General features: G+C 46.7%; 1 protein-coding gene across 3 annotated transcripts in view; it reads left to right on the forward strand.

The window, feature by feature from the left end:
• Window positions 1–1,193: 1,193 nt before the first annotated feature.
• The window catches only part of abcc1 (ATP binding cassette subfamily C member 1 (ABCC1 blood group)), a 114,161-nt gene continuing 94,313 nt past the window's right edge, over window positions 1,194–21,041 (forward strand). For all 3 annotated transcript variants that reach the window (XM_072481852.1, XM_072481853.1, XM_072481854.1), the window contains exons 1-3: window positions 1,194–1,282; window positions 13,410–13,586; window positions 20,817–20,942. In XM_072481852.1, coding sequence (XP_072337953.1) covers window positions 1,241–1,282; window positions 13,410–13,586; window positions 20,817–20,942 — 345 coding nt within the window. In that variant the 5' untranslated portion in view covers window positions 1,194–1,240. The remainder of the gene's footprint in view (window positions 1,283–13,409; window positions 13,587–20,816; window positions 20,943–21,041) is intronic.

A 21,041-nucleotide genomic window follows, 5' to 3' on the forward strand; every position in this document is an offset into this window, starting at 1 on the left:
TAGAATGTAGAGAGAATGATAGAGCGAGAAAGATACAGAGAATGATAGAGAGAGAAATAGATAGAGAGATTGTGGACAGAAACTGATAGAGAGAAAGACAGACAGCGAGAAAGATAGTGATAGATAGAGAGCAAGACAGATAGAGAAGATAGAAAGTGTAGAGAGAGACAGGGTGCAGAGATAGAATGATAGAGAGAATGATAGAGAGAAATAAATAATGCAGCGAGAATGATAGAGAGAAATAGATAGAATATAGAGAGATTGCTGGAGAGAGAAACAGATAGGGCGAATGTAGAGAGAAATAGATCGTGTAGAGAGAATGATAGTCAGATAATTTGATCGAGTGTAGAGAATGATAGAGAGAAGCAGATAGAGTGTAGAGAATATGATAGAGAGAGAAATAGGTACAGAGAGCGTAGAATGAGAGAATGGTGGAGAACGATAGAAAGAATGATAGAGAGAAAATGATAGGATAGAGAGAGAATGATAGAGAGAGAAAGATAGAGTGTGTAGAGAGACTGATAGAGAGAATGATAGAGAGAAAAAGATAGAGAAAGATAGAGAGAATGATAGAATGTAGAGAGAATGATAGAGCGAAAGATAGAGAGAAAGATAGAGAGAATGATAGAGAGAAAGATAGCGAGAGTCTCTAGAGAGAGAATGATAGAGAGAATGATAGAGAATGTTAGAGAGGGAATGATAGAGAGAATGGTAGAGAAAGGTAGAGAGAATGATAGAGAGAAAAAGATAGAGAGAAAAAGATAGAGAGAATGATAGAATAGAGCGAAAAAGATAGAGAGAATGATAGAGCGAGAAAGATAGAGAGAATGATAGAGAGATAGAGTGTGTAGAGAGAGAATGATAGAGAGAATGATAGAAAGATAGAGAGAAAAAGATAGAGAGAGAATGATAGAAAGAATTACAGAGAAAGGTAGATAGAGTGATGGAGAGAGAATGAGAGACAGAGAGTGGGCTGGGGTCTCTGGGTTGCTGTGCTGGAGTTAACCCTCCAGCCGCCGGGGCTGAGCCGGGTTGGGGGGGGGGGGGGGGGGGGTGGCAGCCAATGAGCGGCGGCTGGTGGCGGAGCGCGAGCCCGAGCGCGGCCCCTTTAAGAGGCGCGAGCCCGAGCGCGGCCCCTTTAAGAGGCGCGAGCCCGAGCGCGGCCCCTTTAAGAGGCGCGAGCCCGAGCGCGGCTCCTTTAAGAGGCGGGAGGAGGAGGCGACGCCGGGAGCCGGGCGACATGGAGGCTTTCTGCAGCAAGGGCGGCTCCGATGTGTTCTGGGTGAGTGACCCCCCCCCCCCCCCCCCCGCCCCGGCCACTGAGCGGGCTCCCCCCCCCCCCCCCTCCCGGCCCCCCCTCCCCCGGGCTCTCTCCCTCCCCCTCCCCCCGGGTGACCCTCACCCCCGGGCCCACAGCCGCCGGCACCCCGCGGCCCGGCGTGGCCGGGGCACTGAGGGGACGGCATCAACCCCGGGTCGGGGGAGCAGCGATACCCCCCCCCCCCCTCACACCCACACCCTCCCCCACACACACACCCTCACACCCTCCCTCCCACACCCACACCCTCACACCCACACCCTCCCTCCCACACCCTCACACCCACACCCTCACACACACACACCCACACCCTCCCTCCCACACCCTCACACCCTCCCTCCCACACCCACACCCTCACACCCTCCCTCCCACACCCTCACACCCACACCCTCACACCCACACCCTCACACACTCCCTCACACACACACACCCACACCCTCCCTCCCACACCCTCACACCCTCCCCCACACCCTCACACCCACACCCTCACACACTCCCTCTCACACACACACCCACACCCTCCCCCACACCCTCACACCCTCCCTCACACACACACCCTCACACCCTCCCTCCCACACCCACACCCTCACACCCACACCCTCACACCCACACCCTCACACCCACACCCTCACACCCACACCCTCACACACACACACCCTCACACACACACCCTCACACCCTCCCTCCCACGCCCTCACACCCTCCCTCCCCCTCCCACACCCTCACACCCACACCCTCACACCCACACCCTCCCCCACACCCTCACACTCACACCCACACCCTCACACCCACCCGCACACACCCTCCCTCACACACACATCCTCCCTCACACACACACCCTCCCTCACACACACACCCTCCCTCCCACACACACCCTCCCTCCCACACACACCCTCCCACACACACCCTCCCACACACACCCACACCCTCACACCCACACCCTCACACCCACACCCTCACACCCACCCGCACACACCCTCCCTCACACACACACCCTCCCTCCCACACCCTCACACACACACCCTCACACACCCTCACACACCCACCCACACCCTCACACACACACCCTCACACACCCACCCACACCCACACACCCGGTTCTATGAATCCGACCCTGGTTGGAAGGGGGTGCACGGGGGTGAGAGTCTGGGTGAGAGTCTGGGTGAGGGTCTGGGCTCGGGCCTGGGTCTGGCCGGGCTCAGGCCTGGGTCTGGCCGTGTGAGGGTCTGGGCTCGGGCCTGGGTCTGGCCGCGTGAGGGTCTGGGCTCATGCAAGATGGTATGATCAGGGGGGTGGCCATGACTACAAGTAGGTGAGTTAATTTTCAGGGATTAACAGAGTACAGGAGGCCGTAAATTCTGAAGAGAGCATGTGGGTGAGTTATGATGAATGTTGAAATCACTGAGGATGAGAGGTCAGAACGGGAAAAGTGATGTGGAACCTGGTCTGATAGTTGGATGGGTGGTAAAAATGAGTACTCTAAACAAATGGTGGCAGGGTGGAGTAGGTGAGATACCCAAGAAGGTGATAAAGGAATAGGCAGATTTTGGTGATGAGCACCATGGTGCTTCAGCCTTTCATCCTGAATGTATGACTTGGATGAATGACTGGTGAATTGCATATCCAAGTTTGCGGATGAGTCTAAGCAAGGAAGCACAGTGAGCTGTACAGACTGTTACCAGACTCCTAGATGACCCTCTTATGGACTGACCTCATTAACACTACACCCTGTAGGCTTCATCCGATGCCGGTGTTTATGTAGTTACATTGTGTACCTTGTGTTGCCCTATTATGTATTTTCTTTTATTCCCTTTTCTTCTCATGTACTTAATGATCTGTTGTGCTGCTCGCAGAAAAATACTTTTCACTGTTCCTTTGGTACACGTGACAATAAACAAATCCAATCCAACAGACGAGTGGGAAATTACAGAACATGTAGACCGATTGGCAATGCGCACAATTGTAGCACATTGCATGCGTGTGTCGCTGCAAGGTCAACGTTTGTTGTCCATCCCTAATTGCCCTTTGAACTGAGTGGTTTGCTCGGCCATTTCAGAGGGCAATTAAGAGTTAATAAAATTTAGTGGGTCAGGAGTCAAATGTAGGCCAGACTGCACTGGCTCTTGGAAAGAGCACCCTACCCAAGCCCACACATCCACCCTATCCCCATAACCCAGTAACTCCACCCAACACTCAGAGCAATTTTGAACACTAAGGGCAAGTTAGCATAGCCAATCCACCCAACCTGCACACCTTTGGACTGTAATAGGAAACCGGAGCACCCGGAGGAAACCCACGCACACACTGGGGGAACGTGCAGACTCTGCACAGACAGTGACCCAAGCCGGGAATCGAACCTGGGACCCTGGAGCTGTGAAGCAATTGTGCTAACCACTATGCTCCCGTGCTGCCCTAAGAATTCAAATTTCTACATGGTGGGATTCAAACTGGGATCCCCAGCGCATTACCCTGCGTCCCTGGATTACCAGTCCAGTGACGATGAATGTGAGGTCATCCACTTTTTATTCCAGAAAACCCCCCAGAATCTTTTAAAGTAAGAAAACTAGGAATTATGGAGATGCAAAGTGATTTTGATGGTCCACGTAAACAAGTAAGCTAGTGCTATAAAATTGAGATTTATTTATTTCTGATGAAATGTGTACTGTGTGTACAAAGTGATGGTGCAAAGTGAAATATTTAGATTTCAACAATATATATGTAACTAATTGGATAAAGATTATAAGACACATCCACTTTATTTTAATTGCAGTAGTGGCTAAATAATGTTCAGTCATTACTATTTGGGGTTTCCAGCACAAGATTCAGAAATAATCATAACTTCATTGAAGTTCCTTCTGCTGGTAGTTGAATTGTCAGTTGTCATTTTTTTTGGGGTCACAGGATTTGAGACTGTAGTGTATAGGAGGCAAATTGCTGGTTTTTCTCATGTAATGTTTACCCACAAAGATAACAGTGTGTAGATAGGAGTCATCATGCAGATAAAGCTATGTAGCAATTACAACAAACTACAGATGGCCCAGATTGGTTGGGCATGGCTCTTCCACTTGAAATTTTTATCTCGTTTATCCTCTGTTCAGCATGTGTTTAAACACACACACTACCTCTCAATTGTATTTTCATGTCCTTGTCCAATCTCACTGTTACGTGTTAAAACAGTAAATTCTGACATCTGGCCAACAGAAAATTCTTACTAATCCTCAATAAAAGAATGGCTCCTGTAATAAATAAATTGTTCCCTAAAACTTCTGACTCTTCTAGTTTTACAAGTCTGGTGGCATACTAGTACTGTTCAGTGTGGTAACGATATATAAGTAGCTGATTCTTTATCAAAGTCCTTGCTCAACAAACCTGTTCATAGCTCTAGTGTTATAATTGGAGGCATTGTACTTTTTTGATGGGCTACATTTCTTGAAATAAATTGCTGTACTTCAATTGGAAAACATTTGTGACATGCTGTTATACATAACAAAATGAAAAGACACCTGACATTGTTCACGTTCTCCTCTGTCGTCTTCCATTCAATCACAATGAGTGCAGTTGAAATTAAATTAAAAAGTTCAACATATTTTTCTTAAATGAGTCTCTCAGATGGTGTAGGGGTTAAGGCTGTGGGTGATTTGTTCCCTTTATTCTTGCTGGGGGTTGGGGAAGGGTGGAATTAGCAAAGGAAACATGTAGGGGTGTAACAGTTGGGGCTGTTGGTTAAGAACTCTTTGTTGATTATTTGTGGGCTTGATATACTGCTTAGAAATATTTAATTGCCCATTCAAAATTTTGTAGCGCATGGTGGCCTTTCTTAGGAGACTGTGCCGACCTGGTGGCATTACCAGCCGTGAGATACTTGCCTGTAATTGTTTGTAACAAAGTGAACTGGCTGGCACTGAACATTCACAGGGAGGATAATGTTTTTAGCAGTATACGAGTCCCTTGAAGACCAGCTCAGCATGGAGATGGAGGGCAGGCACCAGTCTGCTCCGGCAGAATGCAGCAGCGCTGTGGTGTACCCAATCGGACTAGTGTTTGGTGTGGCATTTATTTCAGTGTCGTTGAATAGGTGATGGAAGTTCTCTTTCATGAACCTAAGTACCTTGGATACCCAGGAAGCTGCTTTTTGACTTTGTATGCTCTATTTTTCTTCTTTTGGATGTATAACTTCAAAGGTGGGGGAATCATGCACTCTATAATTGCGCACTGATGGACATTGAGTATGACTGTTTTGCATCAGGTTGCATTTCTCCATGTTGAATTTCATTTCCCTATATATTGGTCCATTTGATGAGATTATTTAAATCTTCCTGGAAGATAATCCCATCTGCTGCTTCAGTAATGGTTCTGTAGACCAGGGAGAGATCTGCAAAGAGCCTGATCTGGCTTGACATTCCATCAATGGATGTCGCATGGAGAAGAAGGATGTATGGGCGCCGGACAGTAACCTTGGGCAGGCCGCTTGAGACCTGTTCTCCGTTTGAGGCTTTCCCATTCACTGTGAAACAGTTGCCATTTGGCAAGAATATGTTCTTGACCACTGCTTAGTGTTTTCTCGGACGTCATAATGATCTAGTTTGTCCAGTAGCTTTGCGTATGGCATACCTGTCAAAAAACATGGAAAAATCCTAAAATAACTAGATCACTGACGATGCGGTTGTCAAGGTTATAGGTCAGATTTTGGATAGTAAGGATGTTTTGTGATTCTGTTGATCTGACTTTATGAAAGACATGCTGTTCATCAATAAGACTATTTTGCCTTCAAAATGTCTCATTAAATTGCTATCATTAGTGCAATTTTAAGTACAAGTGTTCTTAAAGGCCTTTCTCCTATGTAAGGGACACCAAGAGACAATACAGACTAAACTAGAGTCACAGACTAACGACACGGACTCTCGTCGGTTGTGACAATATAACTGGCTACAAAGCAAAGCTGAGTAGAATCTCTGGCAACAGTGCACCCCTCCCAATGAACTCAATGCATTCTATGCTCGTTTCGAGCAGGAAACCAACAAACCTTTGTCAACTGCTCCAGCAGCCTCGGACACGCCCCTATCTACCGTCACAGCCTCCAAAGTCAGATCAACCTTCTTGAAAGTGAACCCTCAGAAAAGAATGGGTCCTATCCTCCGCAGATCAACTGACGGGTGTGTTCACTGACATCTTCAACCTCTCCTTACTCCGTTCTCAGGTTCCCACCTGCTTCAAGAAGGCCACCAACGAAGAAACAGACAACATGTGTCAATGACTACTGTCCGGTGGCCATGACATCTATCACTATGAAGTGCTTCGGGAGATTGGTCCTGAGACACAACTCCATACTCTCTAGAATACCTTGATCCACTGCAATTTGCATACCGCCTACAGCAGACGCTATATCCCTGGCTCTACAGCCATCCCTGGAGCATCTCTACTTCCTGACCCACAGACCACAATCAGGAAGAATAAACAACACTTCCTCCACAATAGTCCTCAATATCGGGGCTCCTCACATAGAACATCGAACATACAGTGCAGAAGGAGGCCATTCGGCCCATCGAGTCTGCACAGACCCACTTAAGCCGTCACTTTCACCCTAGCCTCGTAACCCGATAACCCCTCCTAACCTTTTTTGGTCACTTAAGGGCAATTTATCATGTCCAATCCACCTAACCTGCACGTCTTTGGACTGTGGGAGGAAACCGGAGGAAACCCATGCAGACACTGGGAGAACGTGCAGACTCCGCACAGTGACCCAGCAGGGAATTGAACCTGGGACCCTGGCGCTGTGAAGCCACCGTGCTAATCATTTGCTACCGTGCTGCCCTAAATGGCTGTGTACTTAGCCCCCTACTATACTCCCTCTACGCACACGATTGTGTGGCAAAATTTGGCTCCTACTCCATCTGCAAATTTGCTGATGGCATGACCGTACTGGGTTGGATCTCGAACAACGATGAGTCTAGAGTACAAGAGGGAGATAGAGAGCCTAGTGGCGTGGTGTAATGACAACAATCTCTCGCTAAACATCAGCAAAACTAAAGAGCTGGTCTTTGACTTCAGGAAGCGAAGCATTGTACACATCTTATCTGCATCAACGGGGCCGAGGTGGAGATGGTTGTCAACTTCAAATTCCTAGGTGTGCACATCACCAACAATCTGCCATGGTCCACGCACATCGATGCTATGACCAAGAAAACAATAGCACCTATACCTCCTCAGGAAACTAAACATGTCCACATTGACTCGTACCAATATTTTCAGGTGCACCATAGAAAGCATCTTATCTGGCTGCATCACAGCCTGGTATGGCAACTGCTCGGCCCCAGACCGTAAGAAACTACAGAGTTGTGAACACCGCCCAGTCCATCACGCAAACCCGCCTCCCATCCATTGACTCTGTTTACATCTCCAGCTGCCTTGGGAAAGTGAGCATAATCAAAGACCCTCCCACCCAGGTTGTTCTCCCTTCCAACCTCTTCCACTGGGCAGGAGGTACAAAAGTCTGAGAACACGCACTAACCAATTCCAAAATCGCTTCTTCCCTGCTGTTACCAGATTCCTTTAATGACTCTCTTGTGGACTTAACTGATATCTCTCCTCTACTGAGTAGCACTACACTCTGTATGCTTCACCTGTGTCTATGCATTTATCGTATGTTCTATGTTTTCATGTATGGAAAAATCTGCCTGGACTGTACGCAGAACAATACTTTTCACTGTACCTCTTACCTCGTTACACGTGACAAAAATCCAAATATGGTTTAATGGGTTGTCCACCTGATTATGTTGGGCAGCAGCTTTCCCGTTTTCATGGCACAATTCCTGGTGGTCGTTTCAAGGCTTTTTAAAAATGGAAATGGATCTCTTAAAACAGCTGTTGTTACTAGTTGTATTAGGGCAGCACGGTAGCTCAAGTGGTTAGCACTGTTGCTTCACAGCACCAGGGTCCCAGGTTTGATTACCGGCTTCGGTCACTGTCTTTGTGGAGTCGACACGTTCTCCCTGTGTCTGCGTGGGTTTCCTCCGGGTGCTCCGGATTCCTCCCACAAGTCCCGAAAGATATCCTATTAGGTGAATTGGGCATTCTGAATTCTCCCTCCGTGTACCCGAACTGTGGCTGGAATGTGGCGACTAGGGGATTTTCTCACAACTTCATTGCAGTGTTAATGTAAGCCTACTTGTGCCAATAATAAAGCTTATTAAGATTATGGCAACTGTTCGGCCCAAGACCGTAAGAAACTACAGAGAGTGGTGAACACCGTCCAGTCCATCACGTGAACACGCTTACCATCCATTGTCTCTGTTTATATCTCCCGACCCAGAGGAAACCCACGCAGACACGGGGAGAATGTGTAGACTCCGCACTGACAGTGATCCAAGATTATTATTAGAATCCAAAAGCAGTAAAACACGATTGCATCGTGCTTATATTTATGACATCAGCGCCATGCAGTCCTTCTGCGCTTGCATTTCTAATTGAGTTAGCCTCTAAATTTGAGCTTTCTTCTTCAGTGATACCCTAACCAATCTTTCTACATTGCTTGCATTCATTCACACCCCAAAAATCATATTTTCTCAGATGGAATATGTTGTGGGAAATTGGATGGCTCTCAACTAGAAATTGAATTACTCTTGATTAGGTTACCCTCTAGTTGCAGAGTTAGTAAACCACTTGCTTGCCAAATTATTAATAAGAAGCCAGACCGCAATTTGTGCAGAGGCACCTTGTTGGTTCTAAACTCGCGGCTTACATTTGGCCACATAAGCGCTTGATCAGCATTGTCGAGCAGTTGAGTAGCAAATCAGTAATGGAGTTCCTTAACCAAATGGGCAGCAAATGTTGCACAGGCACTTGTGTGTATCAGTGTAAACTATTACCAGAGGATGCTGAGTTTAAACAATAATCAGTCTATAAAATGGGAGAGTTTTTATGATTCCATCCTTACTACCGGTGTGGTCGGTAATTCCTTCCTTCCTTGATGGATGAAATCCCTTTCTCGTGGGGTTTATCTGTTTCATCTTTGGTATACTGGCTTTCAAAGGGGCCTTGCACTGGCAAGGATATACCAGTTATGTAAACGTTCTTGCATTCCCAAAACTAAGGGAAGACTGCTACTTCTGCCGAAAACCTTCACTTCCCAACACTCCCCTCAACAGCTGAACTCTGTGAATGGACGCCCTCAGACAATGTAAGATCAATTTTCCTTCTGAATGTTGAGGGCAATCCGAATGGGAGGTTCAGGCGGACATTTTTTGGGAAACAATGAAGGCAGTGGTCCGTGGGGTGGGGGTGGGGGGGGGGGGGGGGGGAATTATTTTGTTTAAGGCCCGTGCGGATAGGGAAAGGAGGGCGGAACATGATCATCTCGTGAGCAGGATAGTGTGAGGTGGACAGGGAATATTCGATGGTGCCCACCACTGAGGGATTGGCGAGGAGGAAAAAGTTGCAGGGGCAGTTTGACAGGCTGACAACCGGGAGGGCATTAGGGCAACTGCGTAGGGCAAGAGGGGTGCAATACGAGTATGGGGAGAAGGCGAGCCACATGCTGACGCACCAGCTGCAAAGGCAGGCTGCATCCAGGGAAATATTGAAGATACGGACTGGGGCTGGGAATGTGGTGTCGGAGCCAGGGAAGATAAATGAGGCATTTAAGGAGTACCACCAGGGACTTTGTGGCGGACTCGGGAGGAGAGGAGGGGGACATGGGCGGTTTCTGGACAAGCTGGAATTTCCCCAAGTGGAGGAATCAAAGAGGCAGGCATTGGAGGAGCCCCTGGGGCTGAGGGCGGTGCTGGATAATATCAGGGGTATAAAGTTGGGGAAGGCCCCTGGGCCGGAAGGGTACCCGGTGGAATTCTATAAGGAATTTGCGACGGAACTGGCACCACATCTATTGGGGGCATTTAATGAAGCGCTGGAGAAGGTGGAGTTGCCGGAGACGATTGCGCAGGCAGTAATCGCACTAATTCCGAAAACGCGGAAGGACTCGGTGGAATGTGGGTCGTATAGGCCCATATCACTATTGAACATGGATGTGAAAGCATCGGCTACGTTGTTGGCGGGGAGGATGGAGGAGTGTCTCTCCAGGGTGGTGGCAGATGATCAAACAGGCTTCGTGAAGGGCAGGCAGCTCGCGAGTGATATAAAACGGCTGTTAAATGTGATGAATCATTCAGGGGCTCTGGTACCGGAAGTGGTGGTGTCCATGGACGCGGAGAAGACATTTGATTGGGTGGAGTGGCGGTACTTGTTTGCGGTCTTGTGAAGGTTTGGGTTTGGGCCGAGATTCGTGGCATGGGTATGGTTGCTGTATGTGGCACAGAGGGCGAGGACGAATGATATGAGCTCACAAAGCTTTGACTTACACGGGTACGAGGCAGGGTGCCCGCTGTCGCCGCTGCTGTTTGCGCTGGCCATAGAGCCATTGGCGATGGCTCTCGGGGTCGGCAGAGTGGCAGGAGATTGAGGGGACAGAGGGAGCATCGGGTGTCGCTCTATGCTGATGACCTCTTGCTGTATGTTTTATATCCGTTGGAGAGGCTGGGAAAGATTATGGGCCTGCTGGGAGGTCTGAGGGTTCTCAGGGTACAAGCTGAATGTAGGGAAAAGCGAGGTATTCCCGGTGAATGAGCTGGGACAACGGGCGAATTTAGGAAGAATGCCATTTACGGTAGCCAGGTAATGGACGGGGCTTCGCAAGTGGAACTTAACGAAGCTGGTGGAGGAGGCCAGGGAGGACCTTAAGAGGTGGGATACACTGCACTTAACGCTGGCAGGGAGCGTCCAAGTGGTGAAAATGAATATTCTGCCGAGGTTCTTGTTTACCTTTCAAGCTCTCCCGATCTTTATACCAAAGGTCTTTTTTCGGAAAGTGGACACGATCATTTCTGACTTTGTATGGGCGGGGAAGGTGCCGAGGGTGGGGAGGACCCTGCTGCAGAGGAAGAGGCAGCAGGGGAGGGTTGGCGCTGCTGAACTTGCTTCATTATTATTGGATGGCGAATGTGGACAAGGTGCGGTGGTGGTGGGAAGAAGGAGGGCTAGAGTGGGTTAGGATGGAGGAGGACTCTTGTAAGGGGTCTAGTTTGAGGGCTATGGTGACGGCAGCATTGCCAATGGCTCCGAGTAGGTATTCAGGGGGCCCAGTGGTGCAGTCCATGGTGAAGATTTGGAATCCGTTGAGGAGGCATTTTAGGGTGGAAGGGATGTCGGTGCTAACGTCGCTGTGCGAGAATCATGGGTTTGAGCCGGGGGGGATGGATAGTGTATACAGTAGGTGGAGGCAAGTGGGGCTAGTCAAGGTGAGGGATCTGTATTTGGAGGAAGGGTTCGCCAGTCTGGAGGAGCTAAGGGCGAGGGTAGAGCTGCCGAGAGTTCCGGTATCTGTAGGTTAAGGACTTTGAGGTAAAGGTCTGGAGGGGGTTCCTTAGGTTGCCGGGATACACCCTCCTGGAGCGACTGCTGCTCTTGGATCTGGAAGGGGAGGGAAGAATTGGGGATATATACAAGTGGCTGGGGGAGCAGGGAGGTGAGTGGGTGGTGAAGATCAAAGAGAAAGGGGAAATCAATTGGGGTGCATGGAGTGAGGCACTGCAAAGGGTAAACGGGACCCTTTGAAAATGAAATTCTCTCCATTTTTTACCAATTCTAAGACCACATCTTCCCAGATGATGCTTCCGTCACACACTTCCATCTGTTTCTCTCTTTCCTCACTTTATATTTACTCTGACTTCACTGCACTTTCAGAAATGTTATTTTTCTTATCTGTGACTGGACCTTTGATATTGGGTTTGTCATATTTCCCAATATTTCTGTTCAAACTCTTTCCTTCCATTTATAATGATGGTGATGTTGACTTGGTGATTTGCCTTCTACTCTCTGCATTCACCAGCGCATTGTTTGATATGTCTGAATCCATGAACAGGCATATATTTCTTCTCTCTTCAGCTTTCCATCATACTCCCAAGGTGTGATTGTCACTCTTCCTCCAACCTTTTCTAGGTTCCCCTTTCCCCCAAAGCTTTCCCATTCAACCAGAACAGACCCAACGGTTTGCTTTCTCTCATGTTCTTGGCTAGGGCCCCAATTGCTTCTCCCAAGTGATGATGTGGAGGTGCCGGAGTTGGACTAGGCTGGGCACAGTAAGAAGTCTTACTGTCTTCCATGTGAGGCAGAGATTGTATATATTTCCTCTAATCTTGTATATTCTCCTTGCTGCATGCAGTGTGGACTCCTTTATGTTGGAAAACCGCTTTGCTAAGTCCCTGTGTTCTTCTTTGTAGTTCACTTCTTCCCCAGTCCCCTTGTCCCAATTCTGATCATTCAGATTTAACCACCAATACTGCTCCAAACAAATTCACTGCAGACGGGAGCAGAACTTTCCACTGGGCACTCTGAACTGAATATAGAGTTTAGCAATTTCAGAACTAGGCTGCATTGTCCTTTCTTTGTTTCTCTCACCTTACTCCTTTTCATCTCTCTTGCCTTGGGGAATTATTTTTCAATATGTTTTTGTGCCTCTCTGCTGCCATAGATTGTTATTTCAACACCATGCTTTGTTTTCCATCATATAAAAATTTTCCATCTTTGACAAAATTCGTACTTTAAACAAAAGTGACCGTACTTGACTTTTTAATCTGTTTTTTTTTTTTGTCCCACCATTTGTTTTGTATAGTCCTATTAAGGGGAATATTTATTTTCTACTTTACAATATTGCCAGAGTGTTTACTTGAATAGTTTAATTTATATTTTCTTTTTCCAAATGTTGATGAAATTGTTGAGTATATTTAACATTTTTGTTCCTTTATTAAAATTAAAAGCCAAAGCACTTGCATATTGGTGGGTTGAGTTTGAGAGGGAGGTGCTGTGTGATGCTTTTAACCAGTGTGACCACGATATCTAGCTCTAGATTGAATATGATGAAATACGCAGCATTCTTTTCCCCAGTCTCCAACTCTCTGGAGGGAAAAAAAAGTGTTTGACTATGCCGTAGTGTTCGAGTTGAGCGGACAGACTGTTTGCATTCATATCCATAAATGTACCCTGATTTGAAGGAAAAACTTGTTCTATTTAAGTGTTAACTTGTTCATTTTGTATATTGCAGGATTCAAACAAAACCTGGTATACAGATAATCCAGATTTTACACACTGCTTCCACCGAACCATCTTAGTCTGGATTCCTTGCATCTACACCTGGATTTGTTTTCCATTCTACTTTCTGTTTCTTCGCTATCATGACCGGGGCTATATTAGAATGTCACTTCTCAACAAAATTAAAACGGTAAGAGATCCAGCTGCTTAATCGTTCCGTAGTATATATTTGCGTATATCTTGTCTTGTGATAAAAGAACAAGGAAAATTACAGCACAGGAACAGGCCCTTCAGCCCTCCCAGCCTGCGCCGATCCAGATCCTTTATCTAAACCTGTCACCTATTTTCCAAGGATCTACTTCCCTCTGTTCCCCGCCCGTTCATATATCTGTCTAGATGCATCTTAAATGATGCTATTGTGCCCGCCTCTACCACCTCCGCTGGCAAAGCATTCCAGGCACGCACCACCCTCTGCGTAAAAAATCTTTCCACGCGCATCTCCCTTTAAACTTTCCCCCTCTCACCTTGAAATCATGACCCCTTGTAATTGACACCCCCACTCTTGGAAAAAGCTTGTTGCTATCCACCCTGTCCATACCTCTCATACTTTTGTAGACCTCAATCAGGTCCCCCCACAACCTCCGTCTTTCCAACGAAAACAATCCTAATCTACTCAACCTTTCTTCATAGCTAGCACCCTCCATACCAGGCAACAGCTGGTGAACCTCCTCTGCACCCTCTCTAAAGCATCCACATCCTTCTGGTAATGTGGCGACCAGAACTGCACGCAGTATTCCAAATGTGGCCTAACCAAAGTCCTATACAACTGTAACATGGCCTGCCGACTCTTGTACTCAATACCCCGTTCGAAGAAGGCAAGCATGCTGTATGCCTTCTTGACCACTCTATAGACCTGCGTTGCCACCTTCAGGGTACAATGGACTTTAACTCTCAGATCGCTCTGGACATTAATTTTCCCCAGGACTCTTCCATTGACCGTATAGTCCGCTCTTGAATTAGATCTTCCAAAATGCATCACCTCGCATTTGCCTGGATTGAACTCCATCTGTCATTTCTCTGCCCAACTCTCCAATCTATTTATATTTTGCTGTATTCTCTGACAGTCCTCCTCGTTATCTGCAACTCCACCAATCTTGGTATTATCTGCAAACTTGCTAATCAGATCACCTATACCTTTGTCCAGATCATTTATGTGTATCGCAAACAACAGTGGTCCGAGCACGGATCCCTGTGGAACACCACTAGTCACCTTTCTCCATTTTGAGACACTCCCTTCCACCACTACTCTCTGTCTCCTGTTGCCCAGCCAGTTCTTTATCCATCTAGCTAGTACACCCTGAACCCCATATGACTTCACTTTTTCCATCAATCTGCCACGGGAAACTTTATCAAACGCCTTACTGAAGTCCATGTATATGACATCTACAGCCTTTCCCTCATCAATTAACGTTGTCACTTCCTCAAAGAATTCTATTAGGTTTGTAAGACATGACCTTCCCTGCACAAAACCATGCTGCCTATCACTAAGTCCATTTTCTTCCAAATGTGAATAGATCCTATCCCTCAGTATCTTCTCCAACAGTTTGCCTACCACTGACGTCAAGCTCACAGGTCTATAATTCCCTGGATTACCCCTGCTAGCCTTCTTAAACAGAGGGACAACATTAGCAATTCTCCAGTCCTCTGGGACCTCATCCGTGCTCAAGGATGCTGCAAAGATATATGTTAAGGCCCCAGCTATTTCTTCCCTCGCTTCCCTCAGTCACCTGGGATAGATCCCATCCGGACCTGGGGACTTGTCCATCTTAATGCCTTTTAGAATACCCAAAACTTCCCCCTTCCTTATGCCGACTTGACCGAGAGTATTTAAACATCCATCCTTAGCCTCAACATCCTCAAGGTGTCCCTCTCCTTGGTGAATACCGATGCAAAGTACTCATTAAGAATCTCACCCATTTCCTCTGACTCCACGCATAAATTCCCTCTTTTGTCTTTTGAGTGGGCCTATCCTTTCTCTAGTTACCCTCTTGCTCCTTACATACGAATAAAAGGCTTTGGGATTTTCCTTAACCCTGTAGCCAAAGATATTTCATGACCCCTTTTAGCCCTCTTTATTGCACGTTTGTGATTTGTCCTACTTTCCCAATATTCCTCCAAAGCTTCATCAGATTTAAGTCGCCTAGATCTTATGTATGCTTCCTTTTTCATTTTAGCTAGTCTCACAATTCCACCCGTCATCCATGGTTCCCTAATCTTGCCATTTCTATCCCTCGTTTTCACAGGGACATGTCTGTCCTGCACTCTAATCAACCTTTCCTTAAAAGACTCCCACATTTCAAATGTGGATTTACCCTTAAAGAGCTGCTCCCAATCCACATTCCCTAGCTCCAGCCGAATTTTGTTATACTTGACCTTTCCCCAATTTAGCACTCTTTCTTTAGGACCACTCCCCTCTTTGTCCATGAGTATTCTAAAACTTACGGAATTGTGATCGCTATTCCCAAAGTAATCACCGACTGAAACTTTAACCACCTGGCTGGGATCATTCCCCAATACCAGGTCCAGTATGGCCCCTTCCCGAGTTGGACTATTTACATACTGCTCTAAAAAAAAACTCTCCTGGATGCTCCTTACAAATTCTGCTCCATCTAGGCCTCCAACACCACATGAGTCCCATTCAATGTTGGGGAAGTTAAAATCTCCCATCACGACCACCCTATTGCTCCTACATTTTTCTATAATCTGTCTACATATTTGTACCTCTACTTCACGCTCGCTTTTGGGAGGCCTGTAGTAAAGTCCCAACAATGTTAGTGCACCCTTCCTATTTCTTAGCTCTACCCATATTACCTCAGTGCTCAAATCCTCCATCGTGCCCTCCTTAATCATAGCTGTGATATCATCTCTGACCAGTAATGCAACTCCTCCACCCCTTTTACCTCCCTCTCTATCCCTCCTGAGGCATCTATACCCTGGGATATTTAGTTGCCAGTCTTGCCCTTCCCTCAACCTAGTCTCTGTAATACCAATAACATCATATTCCCAGGTACTAATCCAAGCCCTAAATTCATCTGCCTTACCTGCTACATTTCTCGCATTGAAACAAATGCACCTCAGACCACCTGTCCCTTTGTGTTCTTCATCTCTTCCCTGTCTACTCTTCCCCTCAGTCACATTGAGTTTATTATCTAGTACCTTACTGGCTTTAGTTGCTGCCTCGTTACTGACCTCTAACTTCCTAATCTGGTTCCCATCCCCCTGCCACATTAGTTTAAAACCTCCCCAACAGTGTTAGCAAAAGCACCCCCTAGGACATTGGTTCCAGTCCTGCCCAGGTGTAGACCATCCGATTTGTAATGGTCCCACCGCCCCCAGAACCGGTTCCAATGTCCCAAAAATCTGAACCCCTCCCTCCTGCACCATCTCAAGCCACGTATTGATTCTGACTATTCTTGAATTTCTGCTCTGACTGTCTCGTGGCACTGGTAGCAATCCTGCGATTACTACCTTTGTGGTCCTACTTTTTAACTTGTCTCCTAACTCCCTAAATTCTGATTGTAAGACCTCATCCCGTTTTTTACCCATATCGTTGGTGCCTATATGCACCACGACAACTGGCTGTTTACCCTCCCCCTTCAGTATGTCCTGCAGCTGATCTGAGACATCCCTGAACCGTGCACCTGGGAGGCAACATACCATTCGGGAGTCTCGTTTTTGACCACAGAAACGCCTGTCTACTCCCCTTACGATTGAATCCCCTATGACAATTGCCCTGCCAGTCTTTTTCCCGCCCTTCTGTGCAGCAGAGCCAGCCACGGTGCCATGAGCCTGGCTACTACTGCCTTCCCCTGGTGAGTCATCTCCCCCAACAGTATCCAAAACGGTATACTTGTTTTGGAGGGAGATGACCGCAGGGGACACCTGCACTGCCTTCCTGCTCTTTCTCTGCCTTTTGGTCACCCATTCCCTGTCTCCCTCACCAATCCTAATCTGCGGTGTGACCAACTCACTGAACGTGCTATCCACGACCCCCTCAGCATCGCGGATGCTCCAAAGTGAGTCCATCCGCAACTCCAGAGCTGTCATGCTGACTAACAGGAGCTGCAGCTGGACACACTTCCTGCACATGAAGGAGTCCGGGGCATCGGCTGCGTCCCTGAACTCCCACATTGAGCACGAGGAGCATAACATGGGTCTGGGATCTCCTGCCATTTTTACATTTACCTTAACTGATTACAAATATAATATCAAATAATGAATAAGTGAAAGAAATGAGGATTTTACTTACCAATCACAATACTTACCAACCCACGAAGAGTTAAATTTCTCCCAGCTACTTACCTTGCCGACAGACCCCTGGCCACTGCTCCCGCTGAAAACCTGAAGGCCGCTACTCCTGCAAGGTAAGTTTTTAAAGGGTAAATTTACCTTCCTGACAGACCCCTGGCCACTGCGCCCGCCGAAAATCTGAAGCTGTAACTTGCGGATAAAAGAAAAGAGAGAGCTTACCTGATATTCATTCACCCCCTTAGGTTAGAGGAGGTGGAAGGGTGGGAGACACTACAAGTGTAGTGTCTAGGGTTTAGCAACCGCCCAACTTAAATAGAGGTAAAAATCAAACACTTAAGTCCCTACCTGATTCCCAAGCTGCACTCCGGCTCCCTCTCTCTCTCTCTCCCGCTCCCGGAAATGAAGGCCGCTGGAACCTGGGGGCAAGTTTAAACACCTACCTGAATCCCAAGCTGGGCTTCGGCTCCCTCTCTCCTTCTCCCGGAAATGAAGGCCGCTGGAACCTGGGGGCAAGTTTAAACACCTACTTGAATCCCAAGCTGCGCTCTGGCTCCCTCTCTCTCTCCCGCTCCTGGAAATGAAGGCTGCTGGAACCTGGGGGCAAGTTTAAATACCTACCTGAATCCCAAGCTGCACTCGCTGTGCTCCGGCTCCCTCTCTCTCTCCCGCTCCTGTGAAACATTTTGAAGTTTGTATTCGGTATATTTGCTGTGATTACAGAGGGAGAGAATTGTTTTTTTTTCTTGGACCTTTTGTCGCAAGACAAGAATATGGGCTTTTGGATTGCAGGGTGGCGTTGTTAATGGGAGGGGAGAGGTTTCTCAATTGCTTCTGAAACACCATTGGACAGACAGAGCTCAGAATACTCTTTAAAGGACTCTCGAAACGGCTTTATCAAATATAAGCAAGTGGAAGCCCTTGTTGACTTTACCTATAGTTGGGTTCTCGTCTGAAATCCCATAACAAATTGGGGTTCTCTTTCTTGAATTCCTAACAATTGGGTTCGAGTCCAGGGCCTTAACCAAAAAATTATGATGTGGATGATATGGTTCTGGTACGGACTCATAATAATGCACAGATATTTTATTCTGCAGTTCATGGCTTTTGGGAGTCACCTGGCAAGGCCAGGATTTATTGGCCACCCTTAACTGTCCTCAAAAGGGTGGTGGTGACCCTTTTTTGTTTTTGAATCATTGCCATCTGTGCGGTGTGGGTGCACCAAAAGTGCCGCTAGATAGGGAGTTTCAGGATTTTGACCCTGCAAGAGTGAAGGGGAGATCTGTTTCCAAGTCAGAATGGTGTGTGATTTGGAAGTGGTGATATTCCTCTGTGCCTGCTGCCCTTGTTATAAGTGGTGGAGATTAAAAGTTTGGGTGGTGCTGTCACAGAAGCCGTGGCACGTGGCTGCGGTGCATTGCACACTGCCGCCACGTTGCTCTGATGCTGGTGAACGGGGAGTTAATCAAGCGGGCTGCTTTGACCTAGATGGTGTTGAATAGTGTTGGAGTTTCATTCGCCGAGGCAAATGGGGGGGGGTATTTAGTTGGTGAGCAGGTTTCTGGTTGTCTGGAGGTGAGTTACTTGCCACAGAATCCCCATAACCTTTGACATGCCCCAGTAACAACCGTATTTATATAACTGGTTCAGTTAAGTAATTCCCAGGATGTTGATGGCAGGGGCTTCAGTGATGGTAATGTTGTTGAATATCGGGACGTGCCGGTAGTCATTGCTTGGCATTTGTATGGCACTTGCTACTTGCCGTTGAAGGTTAATAAAATAAACACAGCAATTTTGAATGTACAGGCACTCAGCAGCAAAACATATTAGATCCAGCAGACCTGCAGCCTATTAACTGATGTATTTTTTGAAGTCCAAAATATTAATTCAGCATTGAAAGAATGTGCACCTATACTTTAGCAACTGAATGGAGCCCATTCTGTGACTTGCCAAGAGCAGTGCCACATATATTAATATTTAATAAAAAAGGTACATCTCGTGCAGATGGAGAATCCAGAGCCTCGTGCTTTGTTTTAATATTGACCTACGTGCACTCTTTCATTCTGAGGAAGTCCATGATCAGCAATGGGCACAGACCTGACTGTTTAATTTTATGTTGTACTTTGTGGCCTTAATCCTCTAAACAGAATAATGCACTGTGTATTACAAGATGTAACATTTGTACCCTTATAAAATAACACATCATCTGATTTACCATGTAGCAATATGGAGGGACGGCGCGGTGGCGCAATGGTTAGCACTGCTGCCTACGGCGCTGCGGTCCGAGGTTCGATCCCGGCCCCGGGTCACTGTCCGCGTGGAGTTGCACATTTTCCCTCGTGTCTGCGTGGGCTTCAACCCCACAATTTAAAAATGTGCAGGGCAGGTGGATTGGCCACGCTAAATTGCCCCTTAATTTGGGGAAAAAAATAATTGGGTACTCTAAATTTTAAAAAATATGAAAAAGAAATGTAGCAACATGGAATATCTGCTGATGATATATATTTTGTTGTTGGCTTTGTAATTTGGGGGGTTTTCATCTCAAAATTGATATGATATTAAAAGGTTTTATGTTTATTAAAATCAGATATGGAAAGCTTTAGTATCAGAATGTTTCTCGGAATACAACCTTTTTTTGTATGTCAACTTTGGGTTTTCGAAGAATCGGGAGTTGTATTCACTTTCATTTTCTTTTTGACCCAGATCTATAACCTTTAGCACGCTTTTGATATTTGCAGTGCATTTCCCCTTCTTTGACTGCTCTCGCCATTACACTTTGCAATTCACAGGACTTCCTGGGGTGCAAAATACGTGAAACGGGAGCAATACAAGATTTAAGAGTTTACACTGGACATGTAACTCAAATTAAGTTGCCAGCGTAGATGGAATTAATATGGCTTCACTGCAGACCTTCAGGGAAAAAGATTATAAAAATTCTATTGTGATTTTTGTTTTTTGTTTTGTGATTTTAATTTTTGAATCTAATTGTTTATTGGATTATAATTGCAGATCAGGAAACCATTCAGTCCATCTTAGTTCACCATAGAAATCTTAAATGTCCCCTCGTTATAGCATTAATAAAGTTTAACTTTTCACACTATATTTATTACAGGTTTTGGGATTTGTGTTGTGGATAGACTGCTGGACAGATCTTTTCTACGCTTTCTGGGAGAGGCGTGCAGGAATTGAGCGAGCTCCCGTGTTCATAGTGAGCCCTGCGATACTTGGGGTTACAATGGTCAGTACATTTAAAGTTGGGAAATTTTGTCTCTTTCTGCAAAGCGTGACAAAAAAAATGGTTTTGCTGATGTAGGCATTGTTTCTTTATTTGGAAAGA

The sequence above is a fragment of the Scyliorhinus torazame genome, chromosome 17, assembly GCF_047496885.1.
Source record: "Scyliorhinus torazame isolate Kashiwa2021f chromosome 17, sScyTor2.1, whole genome shotgun sequence".
NCBI lineage: Eukaryota > Metazoa > Chordata > Chondrichthyes > Carcharhiniformes > Scyliorhinidae > Scyliorhinus > Scyliorhinus torazame.